This window comes from Phoxinus phoxinus (genome assembly GCF_949152265.1).
Source record: "Phoxinus phoxinus genome assembly, chromosome: 1".
NCBI lineage: Eukaryota > Metazoa > Chordata > Actinopteri > Cypriniformes > Leuciscidae > Phoxinus > Phoxinus phoxinus.
The window spans coordinates 2632942-2652832 of NC_136876.1; the positions used below are offsets into that span (position 1 = coordinate 2632942).

Here is a 19891-nt window from a genome sequence, read left to right on the forward strand (position 1 = left end):
ATTGAACAAAATATATAACACTGTGCAAGTGGTTTTTAGATATTTTAATTCAAAAGTCTTACATATTGTACCTTTAAGGTTTCAAAATATAGTAATGAATGGATTTGGATGGATCATTGTGGTTTTTCTTTTGTTTCACCCACTGTATATGGCCGTCACAGGCCAACTTCCTATTATTATTATTATTATTTAGTCTCTAGATGGGTGAAGGGCAGAAACTGCATGTGGACCAATCAGAAGTCCTGTCCTTCCCAGGCTTAGTACTAGAGGTCTTCTTCTTGCCCTTGTCTGGCTGTTAGCCTAGCATCTTTATCCGATGGCGTTGGAGAGTTTGTTTGTCTTAGTCCACCAAGATCAAATCAAAATGTAGCAAACCTTCAGTTATCATTATAGATAGTTATCGGTATGGTTATTATATAGTTATCGTTACAGCTGTTATAGTTACAGTTATCGTTATAGTTGGTGTTACTGTTATTATTATATTAATTACAGTTATGGTTATGAACTTGCCTAATGTGGGAATGAGAGTTTGACACTGTAGCATGAAAGGTTTCTTTTTTAATGTCCGTTTAAAGTATGAACATGTAAAAACACAGAGCGGCGAGAGTGCATGAGTCCGGCGCTCCAGCGGTCGCTCCGCGAGTCCGCTGTTCATCAGTCCTGGTGCCGCTCGTTCCGGCCCGTTTGCCTGCGTCTCTGGGCTTTGGTGCTCCTGCCCTGACGGAGCTTGTTGTCGCTCGCTGATGACGACTTCCTGTCGCTCAGACGGTTTCTGCGCCTCATTTCCTTTTTGGACCTCCGTTTGCTGCTCTTCTGTTTAGTGAGGCTGTTGAGCGACGCCGTGAGGCTCTGGATTCTGCAGAATCACACACACAACGAGTCACTGAACACACACTGAATCCTTCAAAGAGCTTTACAGCACAATCGGAGTCTGCATCATTGACAGTGTTGGGGAAGTTACTTTTAAAAAGTAGTGTTTGCTCGTTACTCGTTACTAAAAAAAGTAATCCGTTACTTTACTTAGTTACCCCCTTTGGAAAGTAACTTTTTACGTTACTCGTTACTTTTACGTTGCTTGAGTTTGGGCAGAACCCAATATCTGTTCCTAAATGTGTAAGGCCTACATAAAGTTCTTCTATGAACTCTACCTATTGATAAACTAGAAGAAAAAATAGAAAAAAAGAGAGATTTTAAAATAGAAAAATATATTTATTTAAAAAACATTTGAAAAACCTTAAGTTAACACCAAAGAACAATATTAACTATTGAGCGGTGGTGACGCGTTCATGAAATATGTCACAAAGAACCGGCAAAAGTTATGATTATGAATACATGTCAATAAAGTGAGATTAAATGCATAAAAATTTATGTTTTATTGAACATATTTAGTAATTGGAGGTTAGCATAGTATTTTGATTCTGCATTTCACTGATTTTATTCATTTCGAGGAATATTGAATCTTTTTATTTGTGCAAGTACTGTCTATAGAACTGCAATGACTAGACATTCACCGATATTACATTTTCTCAGCCGATTATTCAGATGATATCGGCTGATATTGAGTTTTTTTGTTATGGATATGTTATGGGTGTGTTTACATATCCACAGCGTACGGCGTATGGAGAGATGACATCAACTATGGCTGGTCGGCATTGCACTTTGTGAAACTCCTAGAAATATGTAATAAACTTGATTTATTATATCAATCTTTTGTTTTGATTTTCCTATATTGTTGAGGCCACGAGTCGGCCGTAACAGATAAAATAATGCTACAAACGATACAGAGAGCCCTATTATTTGGTACACTATAATATTAGAGGGTAAAATTAACAACAGGGCTATTATATTCAACTGCTATTTATTTCCAGATATAATATTTCCACTCAAATAAAAGCTGAAATGTTTGTATTGTAGTCTATACAACTCAGTTACACATAGTTTTCATAAACACTTGTCTTCATGGCAAATGTATTCAAACATGCATATATAATTACCAGTAAACAAGTTTTTTAAAGCTAACTAACAAACGGAGGACTTTCCTGAGGTAAATGCAACCTTCACAAACATCTGTTGAAACAAAGATCGAGTGACTACGAGACATCATACAGATTTCGGTAAGTTATACTAGAACTTTCAACTTACCTTCTGATGTTCATGCATATTTTTCTAGATATAATTTGTATTAAAGTGGAAGAAAAGACTCTCGCACTGAGGCGCTTCAACGATCTGCCACATTTAAGAGCGTCAAAATGCCATTTATTCTTTGAATTTCAAGATAAAACGGACAGAATTTGAAAGATGACCCCTTTTTTCTTTTTAGAAGCAACCAAGCACAGCTATTTGTGATTATTGGGTGAGAGGCGTGCTGCAAATAATGTTTAGTAGAGGGAAAACTGCAGATCTGGCAACCCTGGTTTGAACCACCGGTACTTCATTGGGTCAAATTGAGCTGGTTTTAACTGTTATTGCCACATTAGTAGGGCTGTAAATGATTCATCGCAATTAATCGTTTACAGCCCTACACATTAGCTTGCCTCAACTAACTCAACATGAGAGATTTTCTTCACACACGGTGTGAGTTGCTGTCGGTCATGTTTTACCGCACTCTTTTGATTGACAGGATATAATCGTCACTGATCAATCGCTGTTTATATGTGTGTAATGGTGCGTCAGGCGCGAGTGATTTCAATGTTAAGTCAATGCAAAGACGCGTTACGCGCGTAAAAAATTCCTGCGGCGCGGTACACGCGAATACGCCTCATTCGCGCATCAACTTCGCGCGAATGGCGCCAATTGAGCATCGGGGGGCGTTATGCGCAAATTATTTTAAGTAGTGCTTTTTGTGCATTCACACGTTTCACAAGAATTCGCATCTGCCGCCCGAGTTGAAAAATCTGAACTTCTGCGTCAATTCGCGCCGTGTTAACCAATCAGGAGCCTGCTTGCTGCTGTCACGTGGTGACGTGACGTGATAAACGGGTCACGCTTTTCAGATTATAATGTCATTTTAAATGGCCTCAATAACTTATTTTGTAATGACTAAATGCCCGCGTGAAAGAAGGAATGACATTGTTCAGATGTTAACTATGAATGTGACACTGAACACTTGCAGTCATAGGCTACATTTCTGAACAAGATGAAGAAAAACTCACATAATTAAAGAAGTCGTTTGACCGACGTTATAACGAGTCATTCATGTATTTTAACTTATATGTTTCATATAATAGAGCCGGAGCTATAGATTGTGAATTTAAACATGTCTTGTTTACCAGCGGCAGATGTCAGGAGGACTAGCCGAGGTCAGGCGGGTTACATGAGCGCTGAGCGCCCGGTGATCGCTGGATCTCACAACTCAGAAACATCAGATCAGATTTTTTAAATCGGCGCTATCTTTATAAACAAACCACAGATTTGAGCTTTAAACAACTACATTCTCGACTGAACAACTCTTAAAACTACATTTCGTGACACAATAACAGTAGTATGTTTAATTTCCCGCCTAGCACTTGCCTCTCCCAGAAGAAGCGGATATCGCCTCTCCACCGTGCTTTTGACGCGCTATTCGCGTCCGGTGTGAACGCACAGTTAGATATGATAATAATGTAAAGAATAATGCTAAGCCATACTTCTTGGAGAGCAGGGGGTTTCCGGAGACCTTGGGGAGGGCGGTAGTCTTCTCCTCGCCGCTCTGCTCTTCTCCCCGCGGATCCAGCATTCTGCCTGCTGATAGGTCGAGGTCGCTGATGGTCGTCACGGTGACGGTGTGGTTGGGATGATCGTACTGAACGCTCTCCGTCGTGGCCGTGATCACGTCCTCCAGCTCGTCCTCCTCGTCTGAACACACACACACAGCCAACCAATGTCAGAACTGTAATCATTCCTGCAGGTTTTCTGCGAGACGCAACTTCACAAACGGCTTGCGTGTCACCAAAGTGAATATTCGCTGATTTTATCGCTTTAATGGTCAAAAATATGCAGAATAGCGTCAAAACTTTGGTTATGGCGAGTAACCTCGTAAATGTAGTTACAATAATGGCATGCTAAGCTCATTACATGGTTATCAGCATTAAAAGTTACATAGTGCACATTTTGTTCGGAAAGAAGGAAATATCTACGTTCTGTTGGATTACAAATGTATAAAATGCACGTTGTGTTTTACATTTTGGGGTAAAGATGCTAAGAAGGTGTCTGACATTAACCTTTTTGTCTTTATGCACTTCCTGACCATTGAGGTCAAGGTACAGCTGTGCTTTTGTCTCTATGAGAATGTGAAGGTCAGGCTGATTAGCATTAGCATCTATGCATCTGAATGACACTGTTATGCTAATGAGATCAGGGCTGACACATGTACTTCATTCACATGCTCTGTTCAGCGGGTCTCCACCTCTATGTAAATCCCTCCCCCTAAATGTATATAAATTGCAATGTAAAGTTGACAGTGACCGTTGGCGTAGAGACTAGCGACAGTGGCCGTTGGCGTACAGAGACTAGCGACAGCGGCCGTTGGCGTACAGAGACTAGCGACAGTGGCCGTTGGCGTACAGAGACTAGCGACAGAGGCCGTTGGCGTACAGAGACTAGCGACAGTGGCCGTTGGCGTACAGAGACTAGCGACAGTGGCCGTTGGCGTACAGAGACTAGCGACAGTGGCCGTTGGCGTACAGAGACTAGCGACAGTGGCCGTTGGCGTACAGAGACTAGCGACAGTGGCCGTTGGCGTACAGAGACTAGCGACAGTGGCCGTTGGCGTACAGAAACTAGCGACAGTGGCCGTTGGCGTACAGAGACTAGCGACAGTGGCCGTTGGCGTACAGAGACTAGCGACAGTGGCCGTTGGCGTACAGAGACTAGCGACAGTGGCCGTTGGCGTACAGAGACTAGCGACAGTGGCCGTTGGCGTACAGAGACTAGCGACAGTGGCCGTTGGCGTAAGAGACTAGCGACAGTGGCCGTTGGCGTACAGAGACTAGCGACAGTGGCCGTTGGCTTACAGAGACTAGCGACAGTGGCCGTTGGCGTACAGAGACTAGCGACAGTGACCGTTGGCGTAGAGACTAGCGACAGTGACCGTTGGCGTAGAGACTAGCGACAGTGACCGTTGGCGTACAGAGACTAGCGACAGTGGCCGTTGGCGTAGAGACTAGCGACAGTGACCGTTGGCGTAGAGACTAGCGACGGGTATTTTTTCTGAATGTGACGGACAGCATCATGAACACAGTAATGACTTGTAGACCTTATATGCCTTATGCTTCGGACTCTGGGTCCGGATGAATTAGCTCAAATGATTCATAGGGGATTTTAATAACTAATCATGAATATGATTAATATTTTGCATATAACAGTTACTTTAAGTTGTCGAAAGTGTAAGTGGATTATATGAATATATGAATAATCAATCACAACGAATTGTAATTCCTCATTCATATATCAATAATCTTACTTAACTTCGATTATGAGATAATCTTTAAGGGAAATTAATGTAATTATCAAATCGTTGTTCGTCCAGCGACCAACTGTCAGATTAAGTGATTAATTTCTCAACAAAGCTATCCTTTCTTATAAACTCCAAGAAATATTAACCTTCTGGCCTTGAATATTAATTTTCCTGTGTTTATAAAATTAAACTACTTAATGTAGTTAATATTGAGCGCGCTGGCAGCTCTTGGATCTTATCTCATTGACTCGTTTTACAAGCATTTCCGGGAAACAGTTGAATATATTGTTTTAATAAATGCAAAACTAGAGAATATACAGACTACACCATACTGATTATACGTTTATACATATCTTACATGTGACGAACAAGACAACGAATAACAGATGATAGAGAGAAGGAGATTTATAGAGAGTTGGGGAGGGGCGCGCGCCGTAGCACGCGCTGAGATTGTAGAGAGATAGAGAAAGAGAGAATGGTCACGTGTGACCATAGAACAGCAAACATCATAGAATAACGAAATCACAGACCTTTGAGAGCCAACCAAAATGCATCGAACCTTAAAACATTAACAACTCGTTAGAGTGATACTTGCAAAAGGTCGTGTGTGCGCATGTCTGGATCTGAGGGGAGCGCGCATTCTCGTGTCTGAGGCGCGTTCTCTCGTGTCGTTTCGGAGCCGGGCGCGTGCTCGTTGCCAGAGCACGTTTCCGCGGGAGCTTTGAAAGCTGGGTGAAAGTGAAGTTGCTGAAGGAATTCAGGCTCCGTTCGTTCGACTCGTAGGTGGAAACGAACACAGTGGAATTTGAAAATTAAACAAAAGACTGAGATAAAGCAAATAAAAGGAGGGAACTCCTGAAGGAGTTCAGGTCCGAAGATTTCACATGATGAGCAGACGAAGGCAGGACGCGAGAGCAAGAGAGAATTTTTGGGGGAGCTTTGGGCCTTTAAAGAATGTATGGTTCACGCCTAGTTTGGCACCATTGTCCAATCACCTTCAGTGATCTGAGAGCGGGAAACTCTTCTTTGTCTTGTCTCGTGTAGTTTATGACAGAGCTCCAGGGCTAGTCATTTCTATGACTGGCAAGAATTCATATCGAAATAATCATACCATTGCAGTCTATTATCGAGATTCAACTCCGTTAGATTTAGAGAATTACAACGACATCAAACACTTCACATTAAGGTTATGTGATAACGAAGTTACATAAAATATACAGATTAGAAGCATTTAGATTTTGATTAGTACACTTTAAAACTTACATTAAATCCCAAAACCTGTCGCGACATATAAATGGCAACACAGAATGCATTTGGTAATGTTTTAAATATGATTCGTTCAATGAAAAGTCTCTTGTGTGTGTGTGCTCCAGTCTCAACGGAATGTGTGGGTGTCACGTTACGTCTCTTTGTGTGAGCCATGTTGGTGTGTGTGAGAATCACGGATTCACCAATCTGACCAGATGTCAATGTTGCTACATATCCCCCTTTTTGTTCGATTAAGTCAGGGAATGGACTTCATCGAACAACAACTTAGCACAATGGATGACAGGTGGTTTGCTGGGCGGATGGTTCGGCATAAATGATGATGATGTGGTCGGTGGCTTGGCACCCCCTTTCCGGGGATTCCGTGTGAAACCTCCCGACACAGAGTTCGTGAGCTTGACTGTGGATGTTTACATCTCGTTGAGTCTGGCACAGGGTAAAGGCCAAGACGAGTGTCGGTGCGTGGTCGGTGACCTTGGAAAGATACAACAGTATCAGCTGCGGTCCAGGTTTGGACACAGGTGAGTGGTATTCAGGCTTGGAGGGTTGTGTTGACAGGAGCAATGTTTGTGAGTTGGGACCCCCTTTACTCAAACCAGAGATCTCCTTCTGGATCTAAGGTGACGTTGTAGTTCTTAAAGGATGGGAGTTCCAGTGCTGTCTGGTACTCTTTGCTCGGAAGATGGTACCATGACAGGTTACTGAGGTGTGAGATGGCACCTGTCGGTACTTGAGTCGGCATACTCGGGTTGAGCAGGTTGACACGGCTGGTGGTATCATGCTGTTCGTGAGTGACAGTGGCTGTGTGCGCAGGTGTGTTAGCCAGCCATCGTTCACCTACAATCTTTGCTTGTGTTTCTGTGACTTGTGTGCGAGGCTTAGCTTCAGCAGGGCAGCGTGTGTGGCTGACCAGGGGTTGCAACTTGTAGATTCCTTCAGTGTTGTCTCTGAGGACGGGCTTGCTAGGGCAGAGAGAGTGACTGTCTTTGGTCAAGGTGCACCCGTGCAGGTTTGAGGCCGGGTACAGCAGGGTGTCGCTGTCGTGGTAGGCCACTACGTCTGGAGTGCATATCTTGAACTGGGTCCTGCTTTTCCAGGACCCGATGTTGACAATGTCTTTGAGCCTGTAGGCTCGGTTTGACTCGATGATGGGTAGGTTTAGGAGAAAACCCACTTCTCTCTGCTCGGGGTTGACGTGAAGAGGGGTGGCGCAACCCAGAGAGTAAGCAAGGTGTGCTTGTAGAGGGTCAGCTGGCGTGGTGATGCTGGAAGCCAGCACAGTTCGCACAAGGCTTAAGGGTTTCAGGTACGGTGGGATTGCACCTGTGGCTAGGCTGTCAGTGGAGGAGCTAACCTCCCACAGCATGTCTGTCGTTAGTGCTGTAAACAGCGGAGTCTGGGCAAAGTCTTTCTGGAAGATATTAAACAGCGGTTTCATTGAGTTCACAGTCTGGTTCGCTGCGTTGACACTGGACATACCAATGTTAAAAAGAGTTCTGGCGGCAGCTACGGCTCCGAGCAACGCTCCCAGGAACCGTTCGGATCGGTGGTTGGTGCTTAGGAGTCCTGATTGCGTGGCAGTCACTTTCTCCAGTTGGTTGAGCAGATGTTCGACCTTGGCTTTGGCGTGAGGGAGGGAGTCCTCTGTCCGTTGGGCACTTGCCCAGGTGTATGGGGCTGCGGTGCTGGGGTGGTGTGCTCTGTAGACCGGGCGGGACTGGATGAGTCGACCATACAATGGCTGAGTGTAGGTTCCGCAGTCGGTAATCAGAAGTCTCAGTTGTTCTCTCGGTGGCAGCTGTCCTCTGGATGGCTGACAGCACAGCATGACGACCCACAGCAGCAACCTGGTACAGATGACAGAGAGAGAGAGAGAGAAAGGGAAGGAAGAGGCAAACGAGGGTTGTCTTTGGTTGGACAGGGCAGTTCTTTTGCTTTGTGGGTGGCAGCTAGGTTTAGCTCGCCTTGGCCCATGTTTTGTCACATCTTTCTGCCAGCCGGTCGCTTGCTTTAATGTCTCGTCAGTGACTCTGGTGTTGTGTTGTGCCGCACATGATGCATCATAGATAAACATTGGCATGACCCCCCTTTTGCAACTGTTCACCACAAGCTTTTGCGCTGTGATGTCAACAGGTGCAGAACCCGTAATGTTGTCTGCATGCAGCGTGTGCATGTCATGTAGCGGTTTGAGGCACTGGCTGTCAGTGAGTTTAGACTGCGTGCAAGGGTGGCAGGAGGGGTATAAGTGGTGGCAACGCAAAGTCTTTGTTGTGGTGTCAGAAGCCCGCATGTCCGCTATGTTGGGTGTTGCAGACAGCGGAGCCCGCGTAAGCGGGACAGTGTTAGGCCGTGTAGCCTGTAAAAGTCTTATGCAGTGTGTAGTCGCTGCAACTGTGAGGGCAGGTGGGTGGGTCGGGTGTGACCACCGCTTTCCGTTTAGTGCGCCAGGCTTGGCGCGGGCATGAGTTTGGTCATGTGGCTGCAGGTCAGTCTTGACCTTGGCGCAGCATTTGTTAAAGTCTTTTGTGGGCTGGAAGGTGCAGGGTAGCGAACTTGAAACTTGACCTGTTGCTAAGTCTGTGTCGTTGTGACTGGCTGTGGGAGTTCCCATGAACTGTGTGACCTGGCAGTCTGGCTCTGTGGAAAGTCTCGTGACCTCTGTGATCTGACAGTCTGGCTCGGGTGGCCTGTGTGACTGGATGGGGAGAGGTTCTGGCACTTGAGCCCAAAGAGTTCGCTTTTTGAAGTCCAGTAAGGGCTCGAAACGATCCAGCAGGTCTTTGCCAATGATGAGTGGATGAGTGTTCATTGGTGAAACGTACACAGGGTGAGTCAGCGACATAAAACCTATTGACAGGTGGATTAGAGTTAGCTGTTCGAGCCGGATGCTATTTTGGCTGTATGAATGCACATTTAGCTCACAAGTGTGGGATTCAAAAGTTCGATTCTGTCTCTTAGCTTTGACTTTGAGTCTTTTGAAAAGTTGAGATGAGATCACAGTGAGGTCTGCTCCTGTGTCTATCAAGGCTTCAAGTTTCACTTCCTTCTCCAAAGTGCAGGCTAGGTAGGGTTTCCTGGTCACCCCCCTTTCAAGGAGGTTTCCCAGAAACTGTGGCACCGGGGCTGTTGTTGTCAGCCGGAGTGAATGGTAGGTGTTGTCAGTTTGTGATGCAACAATGAGTGAGTGAGTGGAGCTGCTATTTGGTGATGTAACAGCAAAGTTCATGGGTTGCGATTTGATAACAATGTCTGGTGGGTTGTCCCCGGGAGGGACGTGTGGCTTGCTGCGGGGGCAGCTAGCCGGAACAGCACTTCCTGGGACTTTGTGATGTTGGTCCCAGGTGTGATGTGTTGTGCTGTTTCGTGTAGTGTGTGCAGCTGTCAGCTGTGGTGCTGGAGCGGAGCTGTCACTTTGTGGTGTGACAGCTAGCTCTGTAGTCTGTGGGGGACGAGCAGTGTTCGTGGTGCTTGGCTCAGGCAGATGGCAGTCAGACAGGGTGTTGGTTTCAGTTCTTATGCTTAGACATAAGATGTCTGGTTCGTCCTTGTCTCTCTTGCGATGTTTCTTGTGAAGAAACTCTTTCAGCATCCTCACGATCTCTGCTGTCTCCGACGTGGCTGCACTGTGTTTTTCTGGTGTGCGATGAGGCTTGGGCTTACCAGTAGCATGTCGAGAGGGGTTCCAGGGCTGGCTTTCTGGGCTTGGAGTTCTGGACGGCGGGTGATGCAGGTCCCAGAACCTCTTAGAGCGCTCGCTCCGATGCTTTGGATGAGCACCGTCACGGTTGTGCTGCCCTCTGCTGGCTTGGAACGGCCTTGACTCTCTGTGGTACAGTCTGTGACTGTGGTGCTGTTGGGCGCCTTCTGTGTCTAGCTCTGAGCAGTGCTCAGAGACAGAGTAGGTTGTGGGGTCTTTTACAGTCTTTTTGGAAATAGTCTTTTGCTTGGTGTAAGCTTTGTGGACCAAGTCACGTAGCTGTTGGGTGACATGCTACGTGGACAGGCCAGAACGCCTAAGTGGTGACTCACTGTGGGATGCAGATTTCGGAGGAACAGCGTCCTGAAGTTGACATCTTCTTCCATACCGGGCTCGTTTCGTGCTCCGAAGTAGGCGTGTCGGAGTCGGCCGTAGTAGGTCTGTGGGTGTTCAGGTCGGGCCTGTTTGACGTCCATGGCGGTGAAGACCCCTTGTTCTGATTCTGGATCAGAGAATTCACGGATCAAAGCTTGTCGCAGCTGCTGGTAGTCCCTTTTGACAGTCTCTGGTTGACGGTCTAGGAAGCTGCGCACGTCACGGCTAGAAGTAATTCTGAGCAGGCAAAACTTGTCCCGAGCTGTCACGTTGGCGACAGTTTGCAGGTGAAAGTCAATGTCTTGAAGGTAAGCATGTACATCATGGCCTCCTGCAAGGTTTGGAGTGAACGTGGGGATGTTTCTGGCCAACTTGTCAGAGTTCGTGGGGGAGGAGCTGTTGCTGGGGGCCCAATCCGTCTGGGGGGGATTCTGACCCTTTTCAGCTCCGCCCCCTTCAGCTTTGGGAGCCGTGCCGCGATTAGCGGTGAGTGTTCTCTGTGAGGGCCCCCCCCTTTCTGCTGACAGGGGTTTTTGTTGGCTGGCTGGTGTGTACCGGCTGGTCAGGGGAAACTTTGTGGTGTGTGTTTCCCCTACCCGGTCACTATTAAGTCTGTAAGAATGTCTCAGTTCTCTGTGAACAATGTCAAGTTCGTCTCTGAGATCATGTCTCTGCAGAGTAAGCTCATGGATTTCAGCTCTGGCCACCTGTAAGTGTTTTTCACAGGCTGTGGCTTTAACGTTTTTGTCTCTTAGTTCAGTCTTTGTTCTCTCGAGGAGAGCGTCACTTTGTTGGAGTCTTTCGTCGAGGTCTTTACGGGTTTCTTCCTCCGACTGTTCTCTTTGGTCTGTGTCGAGGCGAAGATCTTGCAGGGCCTTTCGAAGTCTTTCTACTTCTTTCTGTAGCTCTGGATCTGTGGCGTTCTCTTTCACGGTCTGGAGAAGAAGCTGGTCAAGATGACTTTGGGTGTGGGCCTGGTTCCTCCGGGCCTCCTCTGCTTGAAGCTTTAGCGCTGCTGCTTCCTGCTCCAGGTTGCTGTGGCTCCTTTCGCTGAGCCGTGCCTGGGTGACGAGTTTGTGTGCGAGGCTTCCGACGATCTTGGCCCAGTCCTTGTAGCTGTAGCTCTGTGTCGGATCGTGGGTCATCAGTTTGACCAGGTCGGTGTCCAGCTGTTCTCGGCTCAGGGGCTCTGCGTCAGCGGCGTCTCCGGGCAGGAAGTCGGTCGTCATGGCTCTCAACCACAACTCGAGTTCGTCCCACTGGGCAGCCATACTGGACGGCCGTGACCTTGGCACACTGTAGGCGAGAGAGAACACAGAACACACACACAAAGAGACCAATGCAAGTTCGTTTTAAGGTTAACGAGTTATGATCATACGGCTATGCCGTTTATGAGAATTTTGGGGCTAACTGATGCCAACAGTTAGACAGTTCACGGAGCCAATTAGCTTGGGTCGGTCGAGGACCTGCACTAGAGGTTGTGACGAGCAGTAGCCTGGCGGGTCACGTGGTGGCCCCGGCTGCTGGTGGTCACTCTACTGCTTAGCTTCTTTGATGGCTCTCTCAGGTTACTGTTTCTAGGTGAAATGAAAGAAACAAATCACAACAGAACAAAGGATAGAACAGATCAAAGTGAAATAAGATCAAACAATAGTAACACGGTATGTGTTAGAGAGAATAAGGAGGCCTAAGCCTATTACCACTGCCAGAGTTTACGATAGGGCCTAGAGGTGAGTGGGGGCTATCGGGGTAGAAAACCTAGGAAGACGGTGAGGCTTGGAGAAAGGGATATAGGCCAAACACTTAAATGACCGGGGAATATCTAATATTCTGTGGCTTATACTAAGTGTATGGGTTTTACCTTATTTAGTTTGCCTGGGGTGAAATGAGGTCACTCGGGTGGGAGTCAGCGGCGCGGTCAACCTTCTCGACGGTCCCACACACTCGAGCGCAGTGGACCCGGGCCTTCTGTTACTCTGTGTACCACGGTGCGACCTTCTCAAACAACTTGCGACCTTACACACAACCTGGCAACGCCAAGGTGTCAACTGCCAGACAGCACGACAAAAATGGGGTTTTCACCGGAACCCGGCCCCTGCAGCAGGCCCTGGTTCAGGTAATTGTCCCGACATTGCCTTGTGTGTCAGCTGGCGTGGTTGACTTTACCCTTGGAGTGCCAAATTGCTGATGTAGCAGTTGCGTGCCACCCCAATGGTAAGAGACAGAAGAGTCCGAGACTCACGCACGGCCGGTGTCGGTCGTGACGACCAGGTGACCCCGCTCGCTGGAAACCAACCAGAGATGACTGTCAAATCACCACAGCGCCCTAGGGAGAACTACACATAAACACACAAAAAGGGGTAAACAGGTGAAAGTTAAAGTCAATTAAGGCTTTCTTGTTTAACCAAGTTTAGTAATTATGTATGTAGACATAAAGGCAAAGGCTTTGAAATAATGGTAAAACAAAAAGGGAATTATGATAATGTTGGTGATTATCAGAATAACCTAACCTAAAAGAGAGATAAGAAAATTAGGAATAAAAAGTAATAATAAAAAAAAAATTTTTGAAAAAAAAAATTTAATAATAAAAAAAAATTAATAAAATAAAATAATGAAAAGACAGGATGACCCCAGAAGAAGAGACAGGCCGCAGTAGTGGGTTTGTCCCACAAGGGGGCGTATCTCTTTTCAGTGGTCAACCTGGTTGGACAGACAAACTCATTCAAATTAAATTCAAACTGGTTTTAAATTCACATTTAAATAAGCCTGTGCAGAAATGTAAAAATCAGAGTGATATTTTATAATAATCCAGATGACGTTAAAGCATCAGTAATTACTATGAAATAATTAGAAGGGAAAGATGAAATAAGTACACACTTCAAAAGAGTGAAAGGGGAAAAAGGGTGGCACCGACTTAGTATCCACAAGGCCACGCGGTGGCGCTGTTTCCTTCTAGTGGATGACAGTGGCTGCCAGCCAAACAAGATTTAAATCCAAAATTTAAATCTGATTTAACTCGAATTTAGATAAGCGTGTAAGGGAATTGAGAACTCAGAATGATATCGAATAATAACTTAGATGCATTAAAGTATCAGTAATTATTATAAAATAATCAGACGAGAAAACAGAAATAAAGCAATTCACACAGAATTGGAAACAGAGAAGCGAGTTGAATGAACCGCTTTAGCGGGAGGCGGCCACTGGGTGGCGGACTTCCCTCTATGGGCTCTCAATGGCTGGGCTGGGATTTAATTTAAGTTTTAATTCACCTCTTGTTTGAACCAAACTCAAAGTAAATGTACCAGTCACAAGCAGGAAAATTGTCTAACACAAAATAATATTCGCACGAGCAAAGCTGGAAATGCCAATAATTATTGAGAATTTAGACATAAGCTAATTCACTATTCATCATAGAACACTTGAATTTAGCAGTACGAGAGCATTATCTGAAACGGCCACGAGATGGCGTAGTCGCGCTCATGCAGGCTGACGTCAGTGGGAGGCGGTGCTCACGCAGGGTGACGTCGTTGGGGCGCGTATTTTGAGACTTGAACACCTAAAAGGACCTCTGGTGTTTAGTCCGCGGAATTACAACCAATTTTAAATGTGACTCTAAAGAGCTCAGAGCGTTCAGCTCAGTCACGTGCTGATTTTCTGCAATAAAATCACAAAGGAAACAAGATCTCTACAGATCTTCGGGTGCTATACTGCACAAGAGAGAACGTGTCAGGACTTCTTCACTGCACTTTATTACTCAAATGTGGAAAACAGGAATTATCATCTGTTGTTGGGTTCCCGTAAACATTTAACCACAATAGCACTTATGATTTAAAAATGTCTTAGGTTTACAAAATGGGTAGCTAATCCAATTTTCGACCGGGAGTTATCGTTATTTTAACGATCTAATATTATTATTAGGCCTATTATCGAAACGGAGGAGACTCGCTCTGTTCCAATCTACCGCGTGAACAAAGAAACTCGTTTGATTTCAAGCGGGCTAAAGCAATATTAATTACAGGCTGAACAGAGATTCTTTTCTCTAGGACATTTACCGGTATTGTCACTTCCAGCGTCTGTTAATATGCTTGAGCTGAGCTGGCTCGGCGGTCGGCGCCAGTCAGTTCTTCAGTGAGCGCGCGTGGGTTCGCATTTGGGCGCGCGCGTTTCCTCACTGAACCGCGTGGACTCTCGCTGGAGCGCGCGCGTGGGTAACACAATATTCAGAATGTACGGAATGTACAGAGATTCTGTTCTCTTTACCGAAACAATATTAATATAATACATCGAAGTTTATTTTAGCAATTAACAGGGGCTGAAAATGTTAAACATATCTAGCAGGGTCAATTTGCTTTGACTGAGATCGGCTTCGTGCCTTCTAACAGTCCTTCGGTGAGCGCGCGTGGTTTTTGCCTTACTAGGGCGCGCTTGTTTCCTCAATGGGATCGCGTGGGCTCTCGCTGGAGCGCGTTACATTAATACACAATATAGACAGACTGAAACTGATTTGCTCGTAAAACACAAAGTTTGAGATTGCCCGCATTCTCCACCAAACATGTAGACCTTATATGCCTTATGCTTCGGACTCTGGGTCCGGATGAATTAGCTCAAATGATTCATAGGGGATTTTAATAACTAATCATGAATATGATTAATATTTTGCATATAACAGTTACTTTAAGTTGTCGAAAGTGTAAGTGGATTATATGAATATATGAATAATCAATCACAACGAATTGTAATTCCTCATTCATATATCAATAATCTTACTTAACTTCGATTATGAGATAATCTTTAAGGGAAATTAATGTAATTATCAAATCGTTGTTCGTCCAGCGACCAACTGTCAGATTAAGTGATTAATTTCTCAACAAAGCTATCCTTTCTTATAAACTCCAAGAAATATTAACCTTCTGGCCTTGAATATTAATTTTCCTGTGTTTATAAAATTAAACTACTTAATGTAGTTAATATTGAGCGCGCTGGCAGCTCTTGGATCTTATCTCATTGACTCGTTTTACAAGCATTTCCGGGAAACAGTTGAATATATTGTTTTAATAAATGCAAAACTAGAGAATATACAGACTACACCATACTGATTATACGTTTATACATATCTTACATGTGACGAACAAGACAACGAATAACAGATGATAGAGAGAAGGAGATTTATAGAGAGTTGGGGAGGGGCGCGCGCCGTAGCACGCGCTGAGATTGTAGAGAGATAGAGAAAGAGAGAATGGTCACGTGTGACCATAGAACAGCAAACATCATAGAATAACGAAATCACAGACCTTTGAGAGCCAACCAAAATGCATCGAACCTTAAAACATTAACAACTCGTTAGAGTGATACTTGCAAAAGGTCGTGTGTGCGCATGTCTGGATCTGAGGGGAGCGCGCATTCTCGTGTCTGAGGCGCGTTCTCTCGTGTCGTTTCGGAGCCGGGCGCGTGCTCGTTGCCAGAGCACGTTTCCGCGGGAGCTTTGAAAGCTGGGTGAAAGTGAAGTTGCTGAAGGAATTCAGGCTCCGTTCGTTCGACTCGTAGGTGGAAACGAACACAGTGGAATTTGAAAATTAAACAAAAGACTGAGATAAAGCAAATAAAAGGAGGGAACTCCTGAAGGAGTTCAGGTCCGAAGATTTCACATGATGAGCAGACGAAGGCAGGACGCGAGAGCAAGAGAGAATTTTTGGGGGAGCTTTGGGCCTTTAAAGAATGTATGGTTCACGCCTAGTTTGGCACCATTGTCCAATCACCTTCAGTGATCTGAGAGCGGGAAACTCTTCTTTGTCTTGTCTCGTGTAGTTTATGACAGAGCTCCAGGGCTAGTCATTTCTATGACTGGCAAGAATTCATATCGAAATAATCATACCATTGCAGTCTATTATCGAGATTCAACTCCGTTAGATTTAGAGAATTACAACGACATCAAACACTTCACATTAAGGTTATGTGATAACGAAGTTACATAAAATATACAGATTAGAAGCATTTAGATTTTGATTAGTACACTTTAAAACTTACATTAAATCCCAAAACCTGTCGCGACATATAAATGGCAACACAGAATGCATTTGGTAATGTTTTAAATATGATTCGTTCAATGAAAAGTCTCTTGTGTGTGTGTGCTCCAGTCTCAACGGAATGTGTGGGTGTCACGTTACGTCTCTTTGTGTGAGCCATGTTGGTGTGTGTGAGAATCACGGATTCACCAATCTGACCAGATGTCAATGTTGCTACAGACTTGTGCACTGGCTCTTACAGGGTATCTGCACATTTTTTAAATTCAAATTTAAGGCTTTTTAATTTCAACTGGAAACTACAGCTTTTGTCTGGAAACCTTTCAGAAATTATCACCAAGGTTAGTTCTGTGCCTGAAATCCTCAAAGAGATGATCGAAGACAATGAGAGGCAACACTGAAAACCCTAATAAGTTGATTGAACTCAATTGATTTGAGTAAACTCGTTCCCTCAATTTAATTGAGTAATGGGTTCTCCCAAAACGTGCATATTTAAGTTTACTTAACTTGGTGCTTATGTAGACAATTTAGACTTAAATTGTTTAGTTCACCAAACTTGACGATTATTTAATGTACTTAGACAATAAAGTTCACTTAACTTAGTGTTAATTTCCACTCTTAACCCGAATTAGTTGACTTTACTCGCAAATCGCGTGGAAACCCGTTGCCCTGTACCACTTTAGTTTTTACACAAGCTGAAACTAAACATGTTGAGTTGTATTAACATGGAACCCTAACTTTTTACACAAGCTGAAACTAAACTTTTAATTTGAGTGTCACCATTGTTGAGATTCATATGCTGATTGATGATGTCTATGTGTGACAAAATAACATGGCATTTAAAAAAAAAAATCTACATAATGTTTTTTACAACTGTTCAAATTATAACAATTCTGTTGGATTTCCTGGTGAAAAAAATCACAGGTCTTTCATATCAATCATATGGAAAGATCCAGACAATAATAGATTAAACTCTAGATGACAAGAGGTGCTACTGACTAATAATCTTTATTGATGACAACATCAATACGCAGTCATAGTCACTGGATCACTTAGGCCCCGTTTACACGATGGGAAAACGCAGGTATTTCTCTGCGTTTTGGCCTGTCATTTACACGAAAACGCCGTTTTTATCCCAGAAAACGATTATTTCTAAAAACTCCGGCCAAAGTGGTGATTTCTGAAAACGCCGGTTATATGTTGTCGTGTCAACTGGGAGAAACGGGGTTTTAGGTTCTCTCTTGTCGATTCTGAGGATTCTGATTGGCTTGCATGGCTTTATCCTTCTCCCTACACTGCCGCCCATAGGTTTGGCATAGTTATAAAGGCGCTCGACGGCGTATTTATGCGGGTTGTGTGCACGATGTTATTATTGAAAACGGAGGGGGAGAAATATTCGTTTCTCTAAATACCCGGCTATGTGTAAATGTGGCCTTACTCTTGGGTTTTTTGCTATACCAATTGTGCCTTTTAAACACACAGGTAAAGAAGCCAGAGAAAAACTAATGTTCAAATGTCAAGGGCCCAACTAAAGCCAACACTTGTCACCATTATGGTGACTACAAATTAAACAATAATTCATCAACATCTAAACCTCTGTTAATTCTCAATACCGTCTGCTGCTAAGGCCTGTGCTCGGACCGCCTTGGACGCACGTTAAACGTCTTTTCACTTGACCAGGCAGGTTTTAACCCCCTCCCCTTCCTTATGAAACTGAACATACTAAGTTATCTCTGCTAAACCAGGGGTCCGTTCTTCGTACGTTGCTTAAAACATCCGAGATCAAACGAGACATCCAAGATGATATAATCGGCCTAATCATGATCTGGCTAATTGGGTTCTTCGAACACACCAGCCGGTTATGATTAGTATAGCTGGATTGAGTTATCTGAGATAAATGCGCGTGCATGCGCTGGTTTAAAAGGGGATATGTATCGATAGTAGAAACATTGATCAGCAACGCTGCTATTGGCTGCTCACCGTACGTGGCCAAAGAGCACGCACAGTTTTTCTCCGCAGCAGAGCAAAAGCTAGTAGTCGAAGTTTATGCGGAATTTTAATGTTAAATGAAAACGCCAGGGAACACATCAAAGTCTATAAAAGCCAGGAGATGGGGCTGGCAAATAGTAGCAAACAAATTAAATTCAATAATGGGGACCATGTTAAATGTTTCCATCACTTGTTACAGTATATACATTTTTGTATTTTAATTTAATTTAATTTCATAATTACTTTGTTCATTGTAATGTCAGAGCCACCACCCACTAGAACATTGGAACAAGTAAAAGTGAAAATGGTAATCTTTACTAAGCTACTTATACTGTTCTTGGTCTCTTTTAAAAATACACCGTTAAATGATGTGCATGTGTTGTTCATGTGCAGCAACCAAGAAAAAGGCTATAAAAATTAATAAAAAAAAACAGGTGGTGGTCACTTACTCCCCGACAGAAGGGCTGGCCCTTGGGTTGAATGTGAATTGACCCTATTGTGGGGGGCATCTCTTCCTTAGACCCACGGCAGGGACCAGTACCAGCAACAGCTTCATTACTGGTAAATTAACTTTTAATTATCTTAGTACACTGTAAAATAATTTGTTGCTGCATTAAATTAAGTAGGCCTATTATCCAAATGGCTGATCTAAAGCCTGAATTGCTTTACTTTATGAAAGTGAACACTGCATGTAGGCTAATGTAAAAATATCTCTCCAAAAGGACACAGTACTATTGCTGACCTTGCATAATATCTCTTATTGCAGGCAAAAGATGGCTTGATCACTGGCTTTTCTTTACAAATAATAATTGAAATAAAAAAGGAACTAAGCATATTTGTCTTGTCTTTTATTAAACATTTAGTGAATTTTAAAAATGGTGTCCCACAATTCTGTCCCGTGCCGCTTTGCTACTAGGTCCGTCCAAGTGCACTGGTGGAGGTCATCATCAGGCTGGAGATCATCAGGCTGGAGGTCATCAGGCTGGAGGTCATCATCAGGCTGGAGGTCATTAGGCTGGAGGTCATCATCAGGCTGCACCTCCACCACAGGGATCCTCTCCTTTCTGATGTGTAATGATGTGTAATACGGCACATGTAACAATAATGTCA

The 19891-nt window shown here is 44.4% G+C and overlaps 1 protein-coding gene across 1 annotated transcript in view; it reads right to left on the bottom strand.

Moving 5' to 3' along the window:
* Window positions 1–201: 201 nt before the first annotated feature.
* nol12 (nucleolar protein 12) overlaps window positions 202–19891 on the bottom strand; it is a 59774-nt gene continuing 40084 nt past the window's right edge. Inside the window, exons 4-5 of the mRNA XM_079603062.1 lie at window positions 3627–3834; window positions 202–856 (exon numbers count right to left, since the gene is read on the bottom strand). Of these exons, the coding sequence (XP_079459188.1) occupies window positions 655–856; window positions 3627–3834 (410 nt within the window). The 3' untranslated portion in view covers window positions 202–654. The remainder of the gene's footprint in view (window positions 857–3626; window positions 3835–19891) is intronic.